The 23,447-nt window shown below is 36.9% G+C and overlaps 1 protein-coding gene across 1 annotated transcript in view; it reads left to right on the top strand.

Annotated features, from left to right (window-relative positions):
• Positions 1-23,447, top strand: part of ITGA8 (integrin, alpha 8) — a 296,933-nt gene that overhangs the window by 210,947 nt on the left and 62,539 nt on the right. The window contains exons 23-25 of the mRNA XM_006872605.1: positions 6,372-6,452; positions 17,061-17,166; positions 19,336-19,494. Coding sequence (XP_006872667.1) covers positions 6,372-6,452; positions 17,061-17,166; positions 19,336-19,494 — 346 coding nt within the window. The remainder of the gene's footprint in view (positions 1-6,371; positions 6,453-17,060; positions 17,167-19,335; positions 19,495-23,447) is intronic.

Raw genomic sequence — 23,447 nt, 5'->3', positions numbered from 1 at the left:
GCTGGACAGTGAATAAGGAGGATCGTAGAAGAATTGATGCCTTTGAGTTGTGGTATTGGAGGAAAATACTAAAAGTGCCATGGACTGCCAAAAGAACCAATAGATCTGTTTTGGAAGAAGTGTAGCAAGAGTGCTCCTTGGAGGCCAGGATGGCTAAGCTTCGTGTCTCATACTTTGGATATATATATGTTACATTCCTATGGAATATATATTTATTCCATAGGAATGTAGCAGATTTTGTAAACTTCCTAGGAAGGACTAAAAATGCCTAAACATCTACAACCTGTGTCACAACAGCCTCTCCCCCAAAACTTTGTGTGGTGTTTCTAAGAAGGAAACTTTGCTCACTTACCTTAGATGTCCTTTCCTTTTCTGACCTTTATCAATTCTTTCTTGAATTTAACTTAATTTTTCTTTGCTGAATCTCAGAAGAGTTTTATTTCATCCCAATTTATGATAAGATGTAGGTAGCATGAATTCTATAATCTTCCTTCATTTTACCACAAGCTTATTAAATCACTTATTTGTACCTATACAAGTATATATGTCATGTAGGTTCAGGAAGTCCTAAATATTTTCATTTTGAAAATCATCTCCTTATATTTCTAAGTTTTCAGAGGGGAAAGGAAAACATTCTATAGAGACGAACTGCTGTCACTCCCAACAGTGGCTTTGAAGTCTTTATTTCTCACCATTATTGTCTGTCACAATGAACCTGCAGTGGCATGGAGCAGTGCGTCACTTGCGGAAAGCTACATCTTTCATAAAATGCACAGCCTTTATTCAGAAAGCCTGGTACAAAGTTGCATTGTAAATTCATTTATATTTCCTTCATTCCCTTAAGGAGTTCTGGTAGTGTAGTGGTTATGAATTGGGCTGCGAGCCACAAGGTCAGCAGTTCAAAACTACCACAGGAGAAAGATGAGGCTTTATGCTCCCATAAACATTTACAGCCTCGGAAACCCTGTACAGGGTCGCTATGAGTTAGAACCAACTGCACGGCACATAACTACCACCACTACCACCTTTCCCTTGATTGCCATAGTTGTTACAGATAAGAACATAGATACAACTAGTAGTTTATTCAATTAGAATCAAAGGAGGTTAGATGATGTTCAGAATGTGTTCTCCAAATTTGTCCTGTAGATAATTATATAAATAATAAACTTGGGAATTAAATACTGAATTTGATGGACAATTCCCTTTTATCTGAAAGAATGTTTTGTGATTGATTATATTCCGTCCTTGTTGCTGTGAAATTCATGAGTATTATGATGTTATCCTGAAAGATTAAAAAATGTAGAAATCTTGAACGAGCTGGAGCTGCAACAGGAACATATGTGAAGTATCAAATTTAAAAACCTATGTTATCGTGGTAAAAGTACTTGAGAATATTCTAAAAGAGGTCAACATTTATCCGTATGCTTTGTTGGCAGATTCCAAAGATGTAAACAAGTATTTAAATGAGTAGTTTGCCTTCAGTTTAAATGAGTGTAAACCAACAAATTAAACCAAATGCTCTGAAGTCTAAACTCTTAAGGACATATGTTTACCACCATTATCTACATTTAATGCTAATTTCTAAAATAGAACCCAGGAGTGATGCACTTTATAAATTAAGAAACTTAAAACTAGTTTGTGTTACTAAATATTTGCATTAAATGATCTCTTCATGCCCTTGTTCTCTGTGGCATGTAAACATTTTCCTCACGGTGTAGAGAAGGTCTCAGATTGCAATCCCCTTGGACAATTAGATCTTTGTGAGCATCCTTGAAGTTGCTTCTTCAGAAATAGTGAACTGAACACTGTTATCTTTGACAACATTCCAAAGTCCACAGAAAGTTTATAGGGAATGTTAAAAAAAAAAAAAAAATAGAATAATAAGGAAAAAGAAAATACCATTGGAGCCATAAAGTGAAAAACATATTTATCCTTGCTATATGACATAGAATATAGTTGTAAAGAGGAAACTCATCATTCCTTTATATAGAACAAACATAGATGATATTAATAGCCCAGCATCCACCACTGTGATGGATTGCTTGTTTGAATGTAGCTGTGGTTTTGATGAGGGAGGTTTCCTTCCAAGAAAGAGGTCAAGGAAGCAACTAAGTTATGTATCTAGTCTGGTTCTTTTCTTACCAGGCGATCTTGCCAACATTACTGGTATGATTAGGAACTGTAATGGCAAGGTTGTGTGGCAGAAGGATGATTCTGATAAGCCAACCATAAGGTTTAGACTCCAAGTCTACCATTGCTTTTGCTCAATTTCAGAAGCCACCTCTGTAAACCCCACGGTATACTCATCTTCAAAGATTATTTCAGTGTTTGACATCTATTAACATTTTCAAGATGTTGGAATAACGAAAATCATCTTATTTGAGCAACTTAGAAGCAAAATACAGTAGAAATGTGTGATAAATGAAATGTTTTTCTTTTCTTAATTCTAATTTCCACTGCTGCTAAGCAGTGGTGAACTAGAAATAGAACAAAGTCTGGTTAATCTGTGGAACAATTATACTTAAGTTTCCAAACTAAAGAGTTGTCCATAATGTATTTGAAACCACAAAGTCTGAAAGAAGTAGAATTACTTAGTGATTTCTTTGTGGTTAGTAATTCAAAATCTTGCCTTTAAAAAAAAAAAAAAAAAAACTCTTTAGTTAACTGATCCTCCCCAGATGTGATAGTAATAAAGTAGTTTGGAAATTGGGACTCAAACTTTGGTGAAAACGCCCTTCTAGGCTCCATCACAAGCTTACTGGTGATACCCCATTACAGGAAATGAACCTGACATTTGCCTGTTTATATCTTTTATGTGTTTTGTAGTGACAGTTGCCTTATCAGTATATACAATCGACCAGGACTTTTAAAAAGCGTTGTGGGAACAATTCTGTCTCCTCCTCCTTTGAAAGCAGAATGTTACCATATCCTTTCCAGCTCCCACGTTTGGAAGGTTTCAAAAGCTAGTCAGAGCGTACCTATTACCATTATCCATTGAATCAATGTTTGACTAGATGATGAAGAAAGAGAGGCATTCTTTCTCTTCTTAATGAGCCTGTATATAAATATGGCCTGCTACCCTTGTGGTGTAGACCTGTCTACATTTGCTAAAAGTTGCCTAATCTTTTGGGATATTAAAATGACTTTAATTAAATAACAATAGTATATTAAATGCAAATAGAAGCCACATCCAAATCTCAGTTAGTGCTTGAGTCTTTTCTGAGACATATTTTATTTCTCCAACAACACTGACTGCTTAGCACCTGCATTTTAAAGAAGAAGTTAAATTTCACACCTAATTACATTCACTTGCAAGAAAAAAAAAATACCACATTTATTTTGCCAATGTTCAAAGTAATATTGTTAAGCACACACCTTCTACCTTGAGCCACCACTTGTCTGTCATTTGGTTGTGGCTTACGTGTTGCTGTGATTCTGAAAGCTATGCCACAAGTATGTTAAATACCAGCAGGGCCACCCATGGTGGACAGATTTCCGCTGAGCTTCCAGATGAAGCCAGACTAGAAGGTGAGACAGACTACTTCTGAATATTTAGTCACTGAAAACCTTATGAATAGCAGTGGAATACTGTCAGCACCAGAATATTGAACATTGAAACATGATGAAAAGCACAAGAAAACTGTCAGATATAGTGCCAGAAGATGAGACCCTTAGGTTGGAAGGGACTCAAAATATGACTGGGGAAGAGCTGCCTCCTCAAAGTAGAGTTGACTGTGATGATGCGAATGGAGTAAAACCTGTGGGGGAAAAGCCCGCAGGACCTTCATTTGGTGATGGGGCACAACTCAAAATGAAGAGAAACAGCTGTGAGTATCCATGAATAATCAGAACATGGAATGTACAAAGTATGAATCTAGGAAAATTGGAAACATCAATATCCTAGACATTACTAAGCTGAAATGGACTAGTATTGGCCATTTTGAATCTTAAAATCGCATGGTTTACTATGCCAGGAATGTTCAAAGACCTGAAGTTAGAAAACCAAAATGGAAGAACACACTCAGCATTTCTCAAGCTGAGGGAACTGAAGAAAAAATTCAAGCCTCGACTTACAGTATTGAAGGATTCTATGGGCAAATTACTGAATGATGCAGAAAGCATCAAAAGAAGATGGAAGTAATACACAGAGTCACTGTTCCAAAAAGAAATGGTTGATGTTCAACTATTTCAAGAGATAGTATATGATCAAGAGCCAATGATCCAGAAGAAAGAAACCCAACGTGCATTGAAGGCATTGGCAAAGAACAAGGCACCTGGAAGTGATGGAATATAAATTGAAATATTTCAACAAACTGATGTAGCACTGGAGGCACTCATTCATCTATGCCAAGAAATTTGGAAGAAAACTACCTGGCCAACTGATTGGAAGAGATCCATATTTGTGTTCCATTCCAAAGAGAGGTAGCCCAATGGAATGTGGAAATCATCGGACAACATCATTAATATAACACTTAAGTAAAGTGTTGCTAAAGATAATACACAATGACTGCAACCGTATACTGACAAAGAGCTTCCAGAGGTTCAAGCCAGTTTCAGAAGAGGACGTGGAATGAGAGATATCATTGCTGATATCCAATGGATCTTGGCTGAAAGCAGAGAATACCAGAAAGATGTTTATCCATGCTTTATTGATTATGCAAAGGCTTTGGATTGTGTGGATAATGACAAGCTATGGACAACATTGCAGATAATGAACACTTAATTGTGCTTGTGAGGAACCTGTACATAGACCAAGAGGCAGTTGTTTGAATAGAACAATGGTATACAGAATTGTTTAAAATTAGGAAAGGTGTGCGCCAGGGTTGTATTCATTCACCATCCTTATTCAGTCTGTATGCTGAGTAAATAATTCAAGAAACTGGATTATATGAAGAAAAACATGGCATCAGAATTTGAGGAAGACTCCTTAACAACCTTGTGATATGCAGATGATACAACCTTGCTTGCTGAAAGCAAAGAAGACTTAAAATACTTACTGATGAATATCAAAGACCACAGCAGTTGGTATGAGTTGTATCTCAATGTGAAGAAAACAAAAATCCTCACCACTGGACCAATAAGCAACATTCATAAAAATGGAGTAAAGATTCAAGTTGTCAAACTTCATTTTGCTCATATCAACCTCAACATTCATGGAAACAGCAATCAAGAAATCAAAAGATTTATTGCATTAGGCAAATCTTTTCCACAAGATTTCTTTCAAAGTGTTGAAGAGCAAAATTGTCAGCTTGAGGACTAAGATGTGGCTGACCCAAGCCATGGTGGTTTCAATTACCTCATGCACATGTGAAAGTTGAACAGTGAATAAGTAAGACCATAGAGTAGAAGAATTGATGCATTTGAGTTATGTTGTTAGAGGGGAATATTAAAAGTATCATGGACTGCCAAAAGAACAAACAGGTCTGTGTTGAAATAAGTATAGCCAGAATAATATACAACCAGGATGGCCAAACTTCAGACATAGTATCGAGAGGCACCAGTCCCTGGAGAGGTATATCATGTTTGGTAATGTGGAGAGTCAGAGAAAAAGAGGAAGACCCCCATCAAGATGGTTTGGCACAGTGGCAGCAGCAATGGTCTCAAACACAGCAACGATTGTAAGTTTGGAGCATGACCAGGCAATGTTTCTTTCTATTGTACATAGGGTTGCTATGAGTCAGTATTGGTACCGAGTCGATGGTATGTAACAACAATCCATCTTGAGACTCTTGAAACAATTATATCATCTCCTAATTGTGACCTAAGGATGTGTGGACTATCCCTCTTCCTTAGGTCTTGTCACTTCTTTCTGTTGACCATGCTTCTGATTCACTCCCTACCCTTGTCCTAGTTAACAAGTGGGCATACAGTATGCCTATTTTAATATTAACTTAAGAAATAAACCATAAGGAAGATAATTTTGCTGCCAGACCAGTGTATGGTCTGATGTATTCCAAAGCCAAAAGCAAATGCTTCCTAGATTATGTGCTGTTCTGAAATTTTCATGCCCGTTTTCCTCTTTATTAGCATGGAAAATCAGGAGTTGACTGTACTGTGCTTTCCCATTTGATGAGCAATGAACACGATGCACAGAGATGTTTAGAGATTTGTTCAAGGTATAAGCTGGAAAATGAATCCAGTTCAATGCCTTTTTGGTTTAGCCATTAGAACAAAACAAAACATGTTAAATTTCTCAAGTTATCTATTGTCATTAAGGATTTTAGCTTTCCATTTTACCATCATTTTTTCTTTTTCTGAATGATCAGGTTGGTAATGTGTGTTGCGTTTGGATACAGAGAATGTTCTTTATGATCATATATTGTGGTAACACATTATAGAAAATAAAGTTAAGTCATGTTTTTGTGTTGTAGTTCCAACAAGGACAATCCAAATAGCAATTTTGTGAGCCTGCAAATCAACATCACTGCTGTAGCTCAAGTAGAAATAAGGGGGTAAGTAATAAACAAGACATTGTAGTTGTATAATCATAAAGATGTATGCTGAAATACTGTTAAATCCGTATGGAACTTGCCTAATGTGTTAGAGACCACAGTTCACTTTGATTATAAGCTACCCTTCTTTTTTATTCATCACCAGTGTCTTAGTTATCTAATGATGTTCTAACAGGAATACCATAAATGAGTGGCTTTGACAAACGAAATTTGTTTTCTCACCGTTAAGGAGACAAAAAGTCTATATTCAGAGTCAGCTCTAGAGGAAGACTTTGTCGACTCTGGAAGAAAGTTCTTGTCTCTTTTAGCTTTGGCTCCTGCACTATCTTTATGGGATTTGTCACCTTCTCCCCCTCTCTCTGCTTTGTTTGCTTGTTTAATCACTTGTGGGATAAAGCACTGGAACACAAGGTCAGTTTGACCCATAAGGTCTGTAGTTCAAACTCACCAGCTACTCCTCAGAAACCCTACACAGGGTCACTATGAGTCAGAACCTACTCAATGGCACTTCACAACAACAACAACATATCTTAAAAGAGATTGATTCCAGATACACATACATTAATCCTACTGCATTAAGACAGTCTGTTTACAAATGGTATCATAACACCAGGCTTCTTGTTGTTGGTGGTGGTGCTAAGTGCCATCAAATCATTCCTATTCATAACAACCTTATGAATAGGATTTACAACACATATTTTGGGGAACATAATTCAGTCCATAACAATTAGAATCATTATTTCCATTGAAAAACAGACTAAGTCCTGGACAATAATTCACTGGAACCCACTAACTACCATCAAGTTGATTCCAACTCATGGTGACCCCATTATAGGGTTCCCGGGGCTGTAAATCTTTATGGGAGCAGAAAGTCTCATCTTTCTGCCATGGAGCAGCTGGGAGATTTGAACTGCCAACTTTGCACCACCAGGGCTCCTTAATTGAATGGTATCAAAAGAAGAGATGGCTTTACCCTATAACTGACATTTAAATAATCAAACCATAAAAAAAGTTGAGAAGACATTTTGGCATAATTTAGCTTCACTCTAAAACATCTAAAGGAGCTTTGGGGCCACAGTAGGTTAAATGATGGGGAAATGATGAATCTGAAAGGTCAACTGTTTGACTTTTCATCAACTCTGAAGAAAGATGAGGCTAGGCTGCTTCCATAAAGATTAAGTCTATAGTTCTGCTCCATCCCATTGGGTCACGATGAGTAGGAATCAACTTGACTACAGTGGAGGGTTGAGTATCATATCTGAGGCAATCTGGTGTCTCCATGATTAAACCACAAATCTGCCAACCAAAAGATCAGTCACTTCCAATCTACCAGCTGCTCCGACAGAGAAAGATGAGCCAGTTGGCTTCCATAAGTAGTTCTAGTGTGGCCTGTAAGGTCACTGTGAGTTAGAATCAACTTGAGAGCAGTGAGTTTTGGTTTTGGTACCACATCTTGAGTTTAATAAATTGCTAACTTTTAGAATTAAGAGTTGATGGAATCTATATTTAATATCTTTTGACTTTTGTCCTGTTTGATGAAGGTGCAAATAAGCGATTCATAGAAAGACAGGAGAAAAGTGGTAAAGGAAAAAGCTTGGAATAGCAACCAACTGAAAAATCTGTTCCAGGAATTGTGTGGGCTGGGGTGGGGATCAGAAATAGACTGTGTATAGTTCTTATCTTGCACAAGTATGGGCTTCATTTATTTTACCATTATACTTTGTGTTTTGGGCCTTTTGACGGATTTGTCATCACTGAGCCTCCTGGAATCCTGGCTCTCTGTCTTGTCCATCGGTCTGAGTGATGGGTAGTACCAGAGTGACATTAAACCAGTGCCATCCTGGGCACTCTTACTACTACTAATGTGATTCTAGGGCCTTCCTGTGCAATCCTGACACCACTGGGATGTTCCCTAGTGGATTGTTGTAGTCAGTAAGTGCCATCGAATCAGTCCCGACTCATAATGACCCTGTAGAAGGTTTCCGAGTAGAGACTGGTGAGTTTTAGCTGCTGACCTTGTGGTTAGTAGTCCAATGCTTATCCTGCACACCAATACCACCTAGTGGATTATTGTTGTTGTTGTTAAGTGTTGTAGAGTTGATTCCAACTCATAGAAACCCTAAATAGTGTTTCCAATGAGTGGCTGGTAGATTTGAACTACCAACCTTGAAGTTAGCAGTCCAGTGCTTATCCTATAAGTAATCAAACCATAATGAACAATAATGGATTAATAAACAATAATACCCAACATTTATTGATACTTTCTTCATACTAAATAGTTCATTCCTTGCTTGTTTATAATTAACTCTTCCCCTGCCCCAGAGGCCCAGCATCCACTGATCTGTTTGCTGTCTCTATAGTTTCACCTTTTTCAGAATGTCATGTAAATGAAATCATACAGAATGTAGCCTTTTGAGTCTGGATTCTTTCATTTAGCATAATGCATTCGAAACACATCCATGTTCTTATGTGTATAAACTGTGTGTGTCCTTTCAGTGTTGAAAATATTTCATTGTTAGATGTGCCATTGATTGTTCATCCATTCACCAGCTACTGGATGTTGGGTGGTTTCCAGTTTGGGGCTACTAAGAATAAGCTACTATAAGCATTTGCATATGGGCCATTTGTTTTCACAAAGGGAAGAACTGAGTTGTATCGGAACTGTGTGTATGGCAGAAATTGCCAAACTGTTTCCCAGAGTGACTGTACCATGTCCATTTTGTATACCCACCAGCATGATATGAGTTCTGTTTTCTCTGCATCCTTACCAGCAGGTGATATTTGTTTATTTATGCTTAACCAATCTAACAACTGTGTAAAAACATGTCACTATTGTTTTAATTTTCAATTGTGACAATGTAGGATAAGCACTGGACTTACTAACCACAAAGTGTGGTTCAAACCCACCAGCAGCTCCTTAAAAACCCTATACAGGATTGTTGTGAGTCAGAACTGACTCCACGGCATTTATCAACAACAGATGATTAATGATGTTTAGCATCATTACAGTACTTATTTTCCTTTAGTATATCTTTGTTACTATCTCTTCATTATAATGAGGCTCAAAATATTTTCACAATATTGGTGAAGTATCACTTCAGAGCTTTTGCCCATTTAATACTGTTTAATAATGTTTACTTATTGAGTTGTCTCAGAGTTCTATATATATTTTGCATATAAATCATGTGTCAGATATGAGTCTTCCAAATATCTTCTCGTACTCCATGGGCTTGCTTTATAATTTCTTAATACCGTTGTTCAGAAAACAAAAGTTTTTAATTTTGCAAAGTCTAATTTATTAATTGCTTGTGGTTTGTGATCTGGATATCTTAAGAAATCTTTGGCTTCCCAGGCCACAAAGATTTTCTCCTAAGTTTACTTCTAGAAGTTTTACAGTTCTAAGTTTTACATTGAGGTCCATGATTAATTTTGAGTTAAATTTTGTATCTGGTGTAAGGTCAGGGTCTAAGTTCATTTTATTTTTATATAAATATCCAGTTGTTCTGGTGCCATTTGTTGAAAATACCTTTTTAACCCATTGAAATATTTTCTCAAAGATCAGCTTTTCATATGTGAGGGCCTATTTCAAGATTCTGCTCTGTTGCAATAATTTATGGATTTTGAAATTCAGTAATGTGTCCTGGGATCTTGCTTAAATTCTAGTAGCTTTTTTGTTGTGATGGTTGATCCCTTTGGATTGTCTACAAAATCATGCTGTTTGTGAATAAATACAATTTTATTTCGCCTTTTTCAGTCTATATGCCTTTATTTATTTTTCTCCCTTGTTGTATAGACTAGGACCACCAGTGAAAGATTGGACAGACGTGATGAAAGTGAGCATTCTTTCCTTGTTCCCAATCTTAGGGTGAAAGGAGTCTTTTATCATTAGTTTTGATGTTAGCTGCAGAATTCTTTGTAGACAACCTTTATCAAACTAGGGATCTCACCTTTTATTTCAAGTTTCCAAGAGAAACTTTAACATGAATGTCTGTTTGATTTTGTCAAATGGTTTTTCTGTATCTATTTAGATGATTCGTCTTTGAATATTAAACCAAACTTACATTCTGGGGAAAAAGCATAATTAATTGTGATGATTATCCTTTTTATTGTGGAATTCAACTTACTAAAATTTTGTTGATGATGCTTAGATTTACCCTCATGGCATAGACATCAGAGGAATGAATTCTAGCCTCAGAAAATGAGTTTGGAGCATTCCTTCCAGCCTGCTCTATTTCATGGAAGAGATTGTGTATATCTGGTATGGTTTCTTCGTTGAATATTTGCTAGAAATGGTTAGTGGATCTGTCTGGATCTAGAGTTTTCTTTTTAGGAAGACTTGTAACTATGAATAACTATGCATTCAACTTCATTCTTAGATACAAGGCTAGTCAGGGTATCTCTTCTTCTTCAGTGAGTTTTGGTAGTTTGTCGTGCAAGGAATTTGTCTATGACATCTAAGTTGTTAGGTATATTGGCATTACATTGATTATATTATGCTTTTAATGTTCATAGGACCTCCAATTGTTCATCCTAGATATTAGTGATTTGTGTCTTCTCTCTCTCTTTCATGGTCAGTCTGACTAGAGTTTCATCAGACTTATTGGTCTTTCCAAAAAAAACAATTTTTAGTTTCACTGATTTTTTTTCCCCTCTATTTTTTGTTTTGTGTGATAGTATACTTATTTATGATTTTATCTTTATTATTGCCTCCCTTTTGCTTATTTTGGGTCTGACTTTTCCTTAGTTTTCTAGTTATTCTACATGGAAATTAGATCCTTGATTAGATAAGCTTTAACCCACATACTTCCACTGAGAAAATTCCAAGTCACAGTGACCCTAGAGGACAGAGTTCAACTGCTCCATAGGGTTTTAGAGGCTGCAAATCTTTATGTTAGCAGAGTGCCTCACCTTTCTCCTATGGAGTGACTGCTGGGTTGGAACCACTGACTTTTTAGTTAACAGCCCCATGGTTTATCTGCATCACAAGGATTCCTTATATAAGTTATTGTCATTGTTGGTAAGTGCCTTCTGGGGGGTTCTGATTCATAATGACCCTGTCTAGGGTTTCTGAGGAGCAGCTGGTGGCTTTGAACTGCCAACCTTGTGGTTAGCAGTCCAGTGCTGATCTTACAGTGCCACACCAGTGGTCCATAAAAGTGATTAGTGCTGTAAATTTATCTCTAAAAACTGCTTTAGCAAAATATCAAAATGTCGATATCTTGACATTTTAAAAATAATTTCAAAATACTTTCTCATTTTGTGGTTTCTTCTTTAACTCATGAGTTGATTAAATGAGTTAAATTTAAGAAATCACTTATCTGATATACAGTTATTTGGTGTTTCTACATGTTCAGATTTATTGATTCACAATTTAATTCTCCCATATCTCTTGGTGAGAAAAAAATACTATATTTTAAAATTCATAGAATAAAACACAAGCATTATTCTTTATTACTTTATTTTTTTGTATATTGAAAAAAAAAACACAGCTAATGTAAATAAAAACTTCCCTCCTTTCTAGGTAGCCAGTTTTAATTTTGCCAGCCAAACATAAATGGAAAGTGTTTCTTAATTTCAAACTAAATTTGAAGGTGGAAAACATTTTCACTGGATAAGAAATAACTCAGTCCAGAGCAGCTAAGGGATTAATGCAATTCTCTTTACTCTCTCTAAGGAACATTCGGTTGTATTTCTCCCAAGATTTGTTCGTTCTTCTGGCAGTCCATGGTATATTTAATATTTCTGCCAGCACCATAATTTAAAGGCATTAATTTTTTCAGTGTTTCTTAGTCATTATCTAAAGAGGTAATATTAGGACCTCTTGACTAACAACAACATAGGTCCACAGATTAATATATGTGACTTCTATGGTGACATAGGGAGTTAAGTGGCTCTGCAGAATAAACACTGGACTGCAAACCACAAGGTTGGTGGTTCGAGTCCACCAGCCACTCTGCAGGAGAAAGATGAGGCTTTCTGCTACTACAAAGATATATAGGGTGGCTATGATATGAACAGACTCAATGGCACTTAACAACGACAACCTGGTGACATATGGGATCTCTGTGGACCCAACTATATATTGTAAATAGAGGGAATGGTACGTAGGAAATTTGACATCTAGGCTTCACCTGAAACAAACATTACTCTGGACACCAGTTTCCCTTTCGTGTACGAACTGGACCAAATTATCAGTATTCTTGTTGTTTCTGTTAAGGGGCATTGAGTGGGTCTGATTCATAGCAACCTTGTATAGCGTTTCTGAGGAGTAGCTGGTGGGTTTGAACTGTGAACCTTGTGGTATGCAGTCCAGTGCTGATCCGACAGCACCAAAACAGGAGTCTGATTATCTGCATGTTGTTGTTGTTGTTGTTAAGTGTTGTCAAGTTGCTTTCAACCAATAGTGACCCTGTATAGGGTTTCTGAGTCTGTAAATCTTTACGGGAGTATAAACCCTTATTTTTCTCCCACAAAACCACTGGTAGTTTCAAACTGCTGACCTTGAGGTTAGCAGCCCTATTCGTAACCACTACACTACCAGAGCTCCTTGTTGTGAAGTGTGGTCAAGTCAGTTCTGACCCATAGTGATCCTGTATAGGATTTCCGAGGAGCAGCTGGTGAGCTTGAACCACCAACCTTGCAGTTCAAATGGCTTTGCAGTCTGGCGCATTAACCCACGGTGCCACACCAGGACTTCAATTATCTGCATAGCTCCTGTCAAAGTCTAGAAAGTTAGGATTCTGTGGTCCTAGAGGGTTTATGACCTGTTCTACAGAATAGATGGCATTAACAAAAAAACAGGAGAGAAAAATTTGTTCGCTTCTTTTCTGTATTTGTTTCCTATGCTGATAGAACCATTTTTAAGGTTTTCCTAGAGTCTCACAGTAGATGTTAATATCAAAGCATGGGCTTTACTGTCTGCTGCCAGTTTGAAAGTAAAGCAGTACTCTGGGTGATAGGTCATGGAGACCTTGTAGGAATGGAGGCCCAAGCTCCAAGCTTTCCTTTGGTGAAAGTAACCTGTTGTCTTCTACACTGTCTTCCATACTAAGTTCCCTATGTTGGATCTAAATAGAATTTAATCCAATCAAATAAGAAAAGGACCCAGGGTATAATGATGAATCAATATAAGAATAGAGAATTTTTAGCTATCAGCCCAGAAAAGCTATGCTCTGAACTTTACAATTTAGCAAATTTTTGTGGTTGTCAGTTTCAAAAATGTACAGAATCCACCTACCCTTGGAAAACAAGGCAACTAAATTAACTTTGGCCCAAAACATTTGAGATATTTTCCAATCATTTGTGGTATATAACCCAAAGAGTTTATCATAATTTTCCAGATGAAAAAATAGAGACATACATAAATTAAATTACTTGCCCTGAGTCAGAATTTATTCCAAGAAATTTTGCTTTCTGCTTCATTGGTGTTGTTGCTGTTAAGTGCTGTTGAGTCGGTTCTGACTCATAGTGACCCTGTAGAGGGTTTCCAAGGAATGGCTGGTGAAATTGAACTACCAACCTTGCAGTTCAGTTCTTATCCTACAGCTCCACACTGCTTTGTTGTTGTTGAAAAGTACTGTTGAGTCCATTCTGACTCAAAAAGAGACCCTGTATAGGGTTCCCAAAGAGCAGCTGGTGAGTTTGAACCACCAACCTTGTGGCTTGCAGTCCAGTGCTGTTCCTGCAGCGCCTTACCAGGAGTCCCCACACTGCTTTAGAATGAATCTATCCAGAAAGAAGAAAAAGAGGTAACGTTCAAAGTGGCTAGAGTCTGTATTAGTTCCTGTTGTGGTTAGTTAACATTGAATCAAGGACCTTATTATAACAAAACAAAATGTTGCTCGGTCCTGAACCATCTTATGATCACTGATATATTACAGACTGTTGTAGCCATTGTACCACTGAGGGTTTTCCTCACATTTGCTGACCCTCTTCTTTACCAAACATAATGTCCTTGTCTGGCAACATGATAGCTGTATAGAATAAACACTGGACTTCCAACCACAAGGTCAGCGATTCAAGTCCACAAGCTGCTATGTGGGAGAAAGATGAGGCTTTCTGCCCCCATAAAGATTTACAGCCTTGGAACCTCTATACGGTGTCACTATGAGTCAGAACCGACTTGGCAACACTTAACAATGATGACAATGTCCTTGTCTAGTGCTTGGTCTTTCCTGATGACGCATCCAAAGTATGCTAGTCAAAGCCTTACCATCCTCACCTAGGGAACATTCATTCTGGTAGTATTTTTTCTAAGACTGATTTGTTCATTCTTTTGGTGGTCTATGACAGTCAATATTCATTACCCTTAAAAGGGCATCGGAGACATTGATTCCAAAAAAGATGTTTTTATTCAAGTTACCTTTAGCTAACGGTCTAGAATTTTTCAACATTTTTTTTTTAACCTAAAACCTGTTAGACAGTATTCTTTTCAGAAGTATCTTTTTAAAAAAAATTTAAAAGACCACCTAGTTTGGTTTCAATTTTTAATATGGAACAATACAACATACTCTATTTTGTTCATTTTATTCACTTTCTTTGTGTAAGTTACTGTTAAAATTACACACACATCAAGTAAATATCATACTTACATGTTGTTACTGTTCAGCGCCATTGAGTCAGTTCCAAGGAACAATTGGTGGATTTGAACTCTGAACTTGTGGTTTGCAGTCCAGTGTCAATCCTGAGCTCCACACCAGGACTTCACATATTGACATGGAGTATACAATTTAGATCGCTCTCTCTCACTTACATAATCTATAGACAGCTCTAGAACGCCATTGTTCTTTATTCTGTTGTAGCTCTGGACCTGACCCCAGGAGGAAAATGGCTTCATTCATGACAATGACTACAAAGTTGCTAAGAATCAGAAATGACTCTACAGCACACATAACAAAACAATAAATCAAATCTTTTGCTATTAGGTTCCTCGATTTGGTTCCTATTCAAAGTAACCTTGTGTAGGGTTTCCAATGAGTGTCTGATGGGTTTGAACTTCAGTCCGTGCGGTTAGCAGTCCAGTGCTTATCCTACAAAGCCACAGCACTCCAAAAATCGGATACAGGAGGGAGAAATATACAAGCAGTCATGTTTCTACTCTGAAATCTTTAGCTAGAAACAATTTCTTCACTGCTGGATATTTAAAATACCACACAGAAACCTATTATTTCTTGATATGGTTAATAACACCGATTATAAATCTGTGTACACACATACACACATTCACTGACTTACACAAGATATATATACATATAAAATATATGAAGACATATATATCCACCTAGTGTGGCGTTGTAAGATAAGCACTAGAATGCTAACCACAAGATTGTAGTTCAAACCCACTAGCCACTCCTCAGAAACCCTATACAGGGTCACTGTGAGTCGGAACCAACTCAGCAGCACTTAACAACAATAGCATATATATATGCACTGGACTGCTAACCGCAAGGTCAGCAGTTGAAATCCACCCACCACTCTTCAGGAAATAGTTGGGGCTTTCTGCTCCCATAAAGATTTATAGCCTCAGAAATCCTATACAGGGTTGTGATAAATCGGAATCAACTCACTGGCAGTGGGTTTGGTGGGTTGAATCGATATATATATACATTTTTTTTTTCTTTGTTGTGTGCCATTTTGATAGTCAATTCCAACTAATAGTGACCCTATTATGACAGAATAGTACTGCCCCATAGATTTCCTTGGCTGAAGTCTTTATGGGCATAGATAAGTCAGATCTTTCTTTCCCCCTGCAGAGCCGCCAGTGAGTTCAAACCACTGACTTTTAGGTTATCACCCAAGCACTTAACCATTGTGCCTCCGTTTGCATTTTTTCTCTCTCTCTCCTCCCCACTCTGTGTGTGTGTTTTCAAAACCAAACCCACCACCATTGAGTATATTCCAAGTCATAGACCCAAATACAGTTTCTAAGACTGTAAATCTTTATAGGAGCAAACAGCCTTATCTTTCTCCCACAAAGCTGTTGATGGATTGGAGCCACTGACCTTGTAGTTAGCAGTCCAGTATTTATACTACAGTGCTACTAGGTCTACTTATATATACTTAAGTTGTTATTAAAAGCCATTGAGTCAGTTCCAACTCATAGCAACCCTGTAGAAGGTTTCCTAAGAGAGCAGCTGGTGAGTTTGAATTGCCACTTTTGCAGTTCAAACTGACCTTATGGTCTAATGTTTATCCTACAGCGCCACACCAGGACTGCCATTTAAATTCTATGATCTTTCAAGGCATTTTTTCTCAACTGAAAAACTCTTCCTTCTCTACCCTTAGTATCCAAGAGGTGTAAAAGAATTCACTTCAGTAATTAAGTGTGGAGCTGTAGGATAAGCACTGGACTGCTAACTGCAAAGTTGGCTGGTCAAACCCACCAGCTGCTCCTTGGAAACCCTTTACATAGTCATTGTGAATCAGAATTGACTTAATGGCATTTGACTACAGCAATATAGCTGATGTCAGATTCTTCACTTGTAGGGATTTTGCTGAACTTCACCTTAATATTTTTTCCCATACAGGCTGTTGATATAGTGTATGCTACCGAAACACCCTTTACTTGAGCCATCATCAAATTTAACAATCAACAATTCCATGTTTCAGTGTATCCCACCCGCCTCAGATTGTTCTTCCCATTCATAACTGGGAACCAGAAGAGGAGCCCCACAAAGAAGAAGAAGTTGGACCTTTGGTGGAACACATTTATGAGGTAGTTGTTGTCTATGCTAAAGTTGCTTTAGGGGTTTATTTTTATCCTCTTTATTATTAAACTCTGTTTAATATTTTAAACCCACCAATCCAAGATCTGAGCGTTATATACTTTATAAATGTGCACTGGTATAATACCATATTTCAATAGGCAGTGTTGGGTATCTTGTTACACAACCACAGATAGGGCTCCTTGATGCTCAGTGGTGAGAACCATGACATCTTATTATTTTCTTCTCAAAAATATTCCTTATTTCCTCTCTTCTTAATGCTAGGACAATTTAAGCACGAAAATGACTGATCCTAGACTCTATTTCATGCCTTTCTACATTTCAAGTATCCTGAAGCATCCTTTACATAAGCCATCATTAAATTTAACAAATTCTACCCATCCATCTCTTAAATAGAATTCACCAACTAGAAGGAACTAGATAGAGAAGAATCTATGAATTATTATTTACTATTATACCAAAAATATAATTTATAAGATAGGTGGATTTGCATATACATAAAATTTTTATTTTTCATTCACATAACCCACATTAGAAATGCATAATTTATTCTGAGATTAGAAATAGTCAATTGTTTAGTAAAAATTACCCTGATGATCTTGTCCTTCTTCAGTCTTAAATTGTGAATGGGGAAAAGATTTATTGGCACATCATCTGAAATGTTTTAACGTTTTACATTTCGGAACCAACAGATAGACATGAAGAGTCAGTTTCATGATGACTACAACGTTTAATAAAGTCAATGCTATCAGCAGAGCTTAATCATTGCTATTCATTTTTAAGGGACTAAGAATGGAATTTTGATGAAATTATATTACAAGACATATTCTATTTGTGGGCTCCTTCTTGGTGAATGGCTTCTCTTTTTTTGTTGTCACTCGTGATACTGACCCTGCTAGTAATTTTGATTATTGCTTGTATTCTTCAGCTACAAGGGATATGACTAGCATTCTCTAAGGTCAACTATAAAGACATTTGAACACTGTTTACTTATGGGGAAAAGAGTGTCAAATCCTGGGTAGGATCAGCGTGAGAACTTCTGTCATTTGCCCAGCCAGCTGCTCAGAATGAAAGCCCTATCCAATGCTGAATCAAAGCTCTTTTGATAGCAAAAGGATAACACAATTCCTATGGACACTCACATCAAAGTGCTTCACTAGAAAGAAATGCCATGATATAATGTGTTAAAGTTTTTGCATGCTAACTTCTATTATAAGAATGGTAATGAAACTTTAGCATTTGCAAACATACTCAAAACCATTCATTCTCAGGGAAGCCTGCTTCTAATCTTAGCATAAATGGATCTTAAAATTTTAGGGTCTTTATCAATAGTGCCAAAAATAATGATCACTTATTTCTTATATACTAATCTCAAATTTCACTGTACTGTATCAATAGATATCATTCTCCTTTGATAATGTAAACTAAATGGGCCATCTCAATAAATAGAATCAATAGTAAATTGTTTTACTGATTATCATGGGGGAAGAAAAGGTCCCTGTTAACTTTGAACAAAATTTTTAAATGACAATAAATTAAACATATTGTTTTTTCACTGCTTAGTGTCCTTTGAGTTTGGGCTTCATGCATTAAAAATATTAATCTCTATGAGTTGTGGCCTTTCCTTCCTTGCAATTTGCTGATTTAAAAAGAAGGAGACCCGCTTTGAAGCAAGCACTTGAAGTGAACTGTGGTGAGCACAGCCCTTCCTTGGCACTTGAAAGTTTTTTTGGGGGTGGGAGGTGGAGAGAAGGGGAGAGAGAGTGCATCACATGTGTTTGCAATTGACAAGTCAGTAGTCAGGAAAGAAGAGGAGGCATTCAAATGTAAAGAAAGAATAACCAAGTTTGGGAAGCATTTACATTTCTAGCAGTAGAATTAACTTAATATAATGGAAGGTAAACTTCAGTGTTATCAGACATGGTTTGTGGTCTTGGCACTTAGAGCTTCACAGAATGAAGAGCCTTCTCCCAGCACCGTCCCATTATACTCACATTGCTCTCTCCTATATTGACTTTATTTTGTGATTTTTCCACAGTCATACTCCAGAGGATTTGAAACCAATAATACATGCTATTTAAAACGTACAAAGTATACTGAGTTTGATTCCTCTTCCTGAGTTGTGCTGTACCATCACATGTTGTGTTAATTGCTTGCAGCTTCACAATATTGGACCAAGTACCATCAGTGACACTCTTCTGGAAGTGGGTTGGCCATTCTCTGCCCGGGGTGAATTTCTCCTCTATATTTTTCATATTCAAACTCTGGGACCGCTACGATGTCAAACGAATCCTGATATCAACCCACAGGATATAAAGGTAGGAGTTGATTCCAACCACAGCCTTTAGTTGCTGCTGTTGCTGCTACTTATGATAAAGAAAACAATAAAGCAGCAACTTTTTAAAAAGCTAAGTAATTATAAAAATAAATTCCCTCTCTGATAAATGATTAGAACTTCTTTTTAGTATTATAGTTAAAATGCCAAATCTAATTTAAGCAATCACTCCTACAAGACTTCATTTCTCTTTGTTTTAGTTCTCTGGATAAAGCACTCAGTGTGAAAGTGACCTATCATTTATTTCTCCTCTTTCAATATGTAACTTTTATATATGGTTTGATTAGCAGTACATCCAAACAGAAATGTATAAAAATAAAGATTTCATATTTTGAAAATATCAGAAATAGGCTGTTGTCAAAATCTCATCAGTATGGAGCCAAAAGATAGGAGGATCTTTGCAAAAATGGATTTTCCAGTAATTGCCAATAGCAAAGGGTGAAATAAATAACAGTTTGTCAAAGGCCATCTCAAATCCCTGAGAGTCCCAGGATGGAATTTTCAAAACTCCTCCCCCCCACACACACACCTTTTTTTCTTGTCTGGGAAAGATTTTATTTCTCTTTCACATTGAAGAAAATTGTTACTAGATATAGATTCTTGGTTGGTGGGATTTTTTATCTTTGAACATTTAAAATATTTCACTCCATTCTCTTCTTACTTGTAAGAACAGTCTGATATAATTCCTGTCTTTCTTCCTCTATAGGAAGATTATACTACAGTTTTGAAATTTTCTGATTGTTTCTTCTATAGCTCCCCACACTGTCTTCTTTCCTCTGACTCTCTGCAGTTTGAATATGATATGCCTAGGTGCCGATTATTTCTTTATTTGCATTTTACCTTTTTTTTTTTTTTTTTTTTCAGTTAGGTGTTTTATAGATTCCTGAATCTATGGTTTAATCTATGGTCTACTACTAATTTTGGAACTTTTCAGCCAAAATAATTCAAATATTTCTCCTGTTCTTCTATCTCTTCTCCTTCTGGTATTAACCATTATATATATATGCCATATCTTTTGTCAGGATTCCACCGTTCTTGGATATTCTGTTCTGTTTGATTTTTTGTTTTTTATTACTTTTTTTCTTTGTTTGTGGTGTTTCTATTGACATATCTTCAAGCTTATTGATTCTTTTCCTCCACCATATCCAATCTACTTATGAGTCTATCAAAGATATTATGCATTTCTACCATTTTTACTCCTAGCATTTGATTACTAGCATTGCCTTTTAATTATTTCTTTGAATTGTCATTTCCTAGCTTGCATTACTAATTTATTCTTGCATGTTATCCACTTGATCATTAGAGCTTTTCAGCATATTAATCATGGTGTGGTAGCTATTATGTGCCATCAAATTGATTCAGACTCATAGCAACCCTGTGTAGGGTTTACAAGGCTGTAAACCTTTATGGGAGCAGAAAGCTTCATCTTTCTTCTGAGGAGCAGCTGGTGGACTCGAACTGCTAACCTTACAGTTAGCAGCATAACTCATAACTCATAACCAGGGCTCCCTATATTAATCATAGTTATTTTAAATGATCAATCTGATCATTCCAAAATCTCTGAATCCTGGTGTGATGCTGTGGGTTAATGTGCTGGACTGCAAAGTCAGTTGGAACTGCAAGGCTGGTGATTCAAGCTCACCACTCGCTCCTCAGAAACCCTATACAGGGTCACTATGACTCATAACAACTGGACAGCACTTAACAACAACAGGTCATTTGTGGTGGTAAAGTACCATGGAGACAGTTCCGATTCATAGTGACCCTGCACAGGGTTTCTGTGGCTGTAAATCTTTATGGGAGCAGAACGCCTCCTCTTTCTTCCGCAGAACTGCTGGTAGTTTCTAACTGCTGACCTTGAGGTTGGCAGCTCCACTTGTAACCACTATGCTACCAGAGCTCTGGTAAAATAGTTTCCCTCAAGTTAAGAACTTGTTAAGAATAGAAATCTCTGGATATATTTCCAAACAGTTATTTTCCCCCACAACTTCCAGAACCACAAGGAGATTTTTCTTCGTGGTTCACAGTGAGAACATGATGGGACTTCTAGAGGTAAAATTCAAGAAAGTGTAGGGGTCCTAAGACTGAGTCCACACCCCTTTGTAGTTTTTAACTCTCAAGCTTGTCCAGACTGAACTTCTACCAGGTCATCAATTACGACCCAGCACAGGACTTCTGCTCCTAGGATTCTGCTTCCAATAAATTGTGATTATCTATACCTAAGCGTAGTGGTTACGAATCGGGCTGCGAACCTTAAGGTCAGCGGTTCGAAACTGCCAGCTGCTCCGTGGGAGAAAGATGAGGCTTTCTACTCCCGTAAAGATTTACACCCTCGGAAACCCTGTACAGGGTCGCTATGGGTCGGAACCGACTCGACGGCACTTAACAACAACAACAACAACCCTTGTATCACTTCAGTTTTGGGGGCGTGGCAACAGTTAGATTTCCCTGTGACTCAGGTAGAGCTAAGCGGAGTTTGATTTTCAGTTTGTTTTCCTTTTTTCTTGTTGTAGGACTTCTTTCTTTAGTGAAGCTTGCAGGGAAGCCAGGAGCAGTGCTTCTTAAATGTATGTGCATTCAAATCACCTGGCTGCCTGTTTATATGTCCATGCAGACTCCATGGGTCTGAGGAAGCCTGAGATCCTGCCTCTCTACAAGCTTCCATCCAACATTCATGCTACTCATCTGCTGGCCACATTTGATTAACAAGGAGTTTAAGTGTTGACAAATCTGATTCTACTCAGATAAAGATCCAAATTTGGCTTTAAGTTCCTTCTGGGAAGGTATTGGCATAAACCTGTGAAAATGTCATATTTGTATACTTTGAGAACGACTTCTTTATCAAATGTTTTTTCTCAAGAACTTCATGTAAGGATGAACATTCTCCTAGTAGCTTCAGGGACATATTGTCTTTGTTAGAAGTAGAGTACAATGCAGACCTCATAAAATACTGATGAAGAACTAACTCAGCCATCCAAGACACAGATTTGCTCCATCCTAGGTACTGAGTCATTGCCATTATGAAAGTTTTTTGTTTAGTTTTTTTATTTCAACCCTACATAACTTCTATTCTACAAAACAAATACTAAAAAATGGTCCAATAATGAAAGACCTATAGAGCTACAACCTCCTTCTTTATGGAGAAATAATACATAAGGTCATATGTGTTATACAAAATTATTTCAGATACTACAAGGAGTACAACTTTCTTCTTTATGATAAATAATAAAATCACATGTATTATACAAAATTATTTCAAGTACTTCCTGCCTAGAATTTTTTTTCCATTGTCTTTTTTTTTTATTCTCATTGACATTATTTTAATGTCTTCTAGGATAGTAATTCGTTATAAAATAGCATCTTCACATGTTAATGAATGACATTTAAGTTAACTAAAACTTTTATGGTGTCCTGGTGTAGTTCTGTGGGCTAATGTGCTCTACTGCAAAGTCAGTTTGAGCCACAAGGTTGGCAGTTCAAGGTCACCAGCAGCTCCTTGGAAACTCTCTATACATGGTTGCTATGGGTTGGAACTGACTTGATGGTACTTAACAACAACAACAGCAATGAAAACTTTTAGCATATATTTCCCTATATGTAACACACTCTATATTTTAGTCTTAGATTCTTAAATTGAAATTGTCAGAAGTACATGATAGTGCAAAAGGCTTTAAACTCTCAGTGTAATGTTTAGTTTGTATCTGACACTATTTACGCATGTTTGTATATATTTAAGAACTTGTTTAATGTATAGCAAGTTGGTTGTGACTTATTTTTTCTTTGTTACAATTTTATAATAATTTACAGTGATAGTACCAAATACATTTGTTGTTGATGCTTTTTGCTATTCCTTTCTCTCCCCCTCCAGTGTCTATTTTATAATATAATGCAAGGAAAACCAAGATTCAAAAGACAGCCAAGCATCTTAATATTATT

The sequence above is a fragment of the Chrysochloris asiatica genome, unplaced genomic scaffold, assembly GCF_000296735.1.
Source record: "Chrysochloris asiatica unplaced genomic scaffold, ChrAsi1.0 scaffold00206, whole genome shotgun sequence".
NCBI lineage: Eukaryota > Metazoa > Chordata > Mammalia > Afrosoricida > Chrysochloridae > Chrysochloris > Chrysochloris asiatica.
Note: the sequence above shows the minus strand (reverse complement) of the source record. Positions and strands in the feature narration are given on the sequence as shown.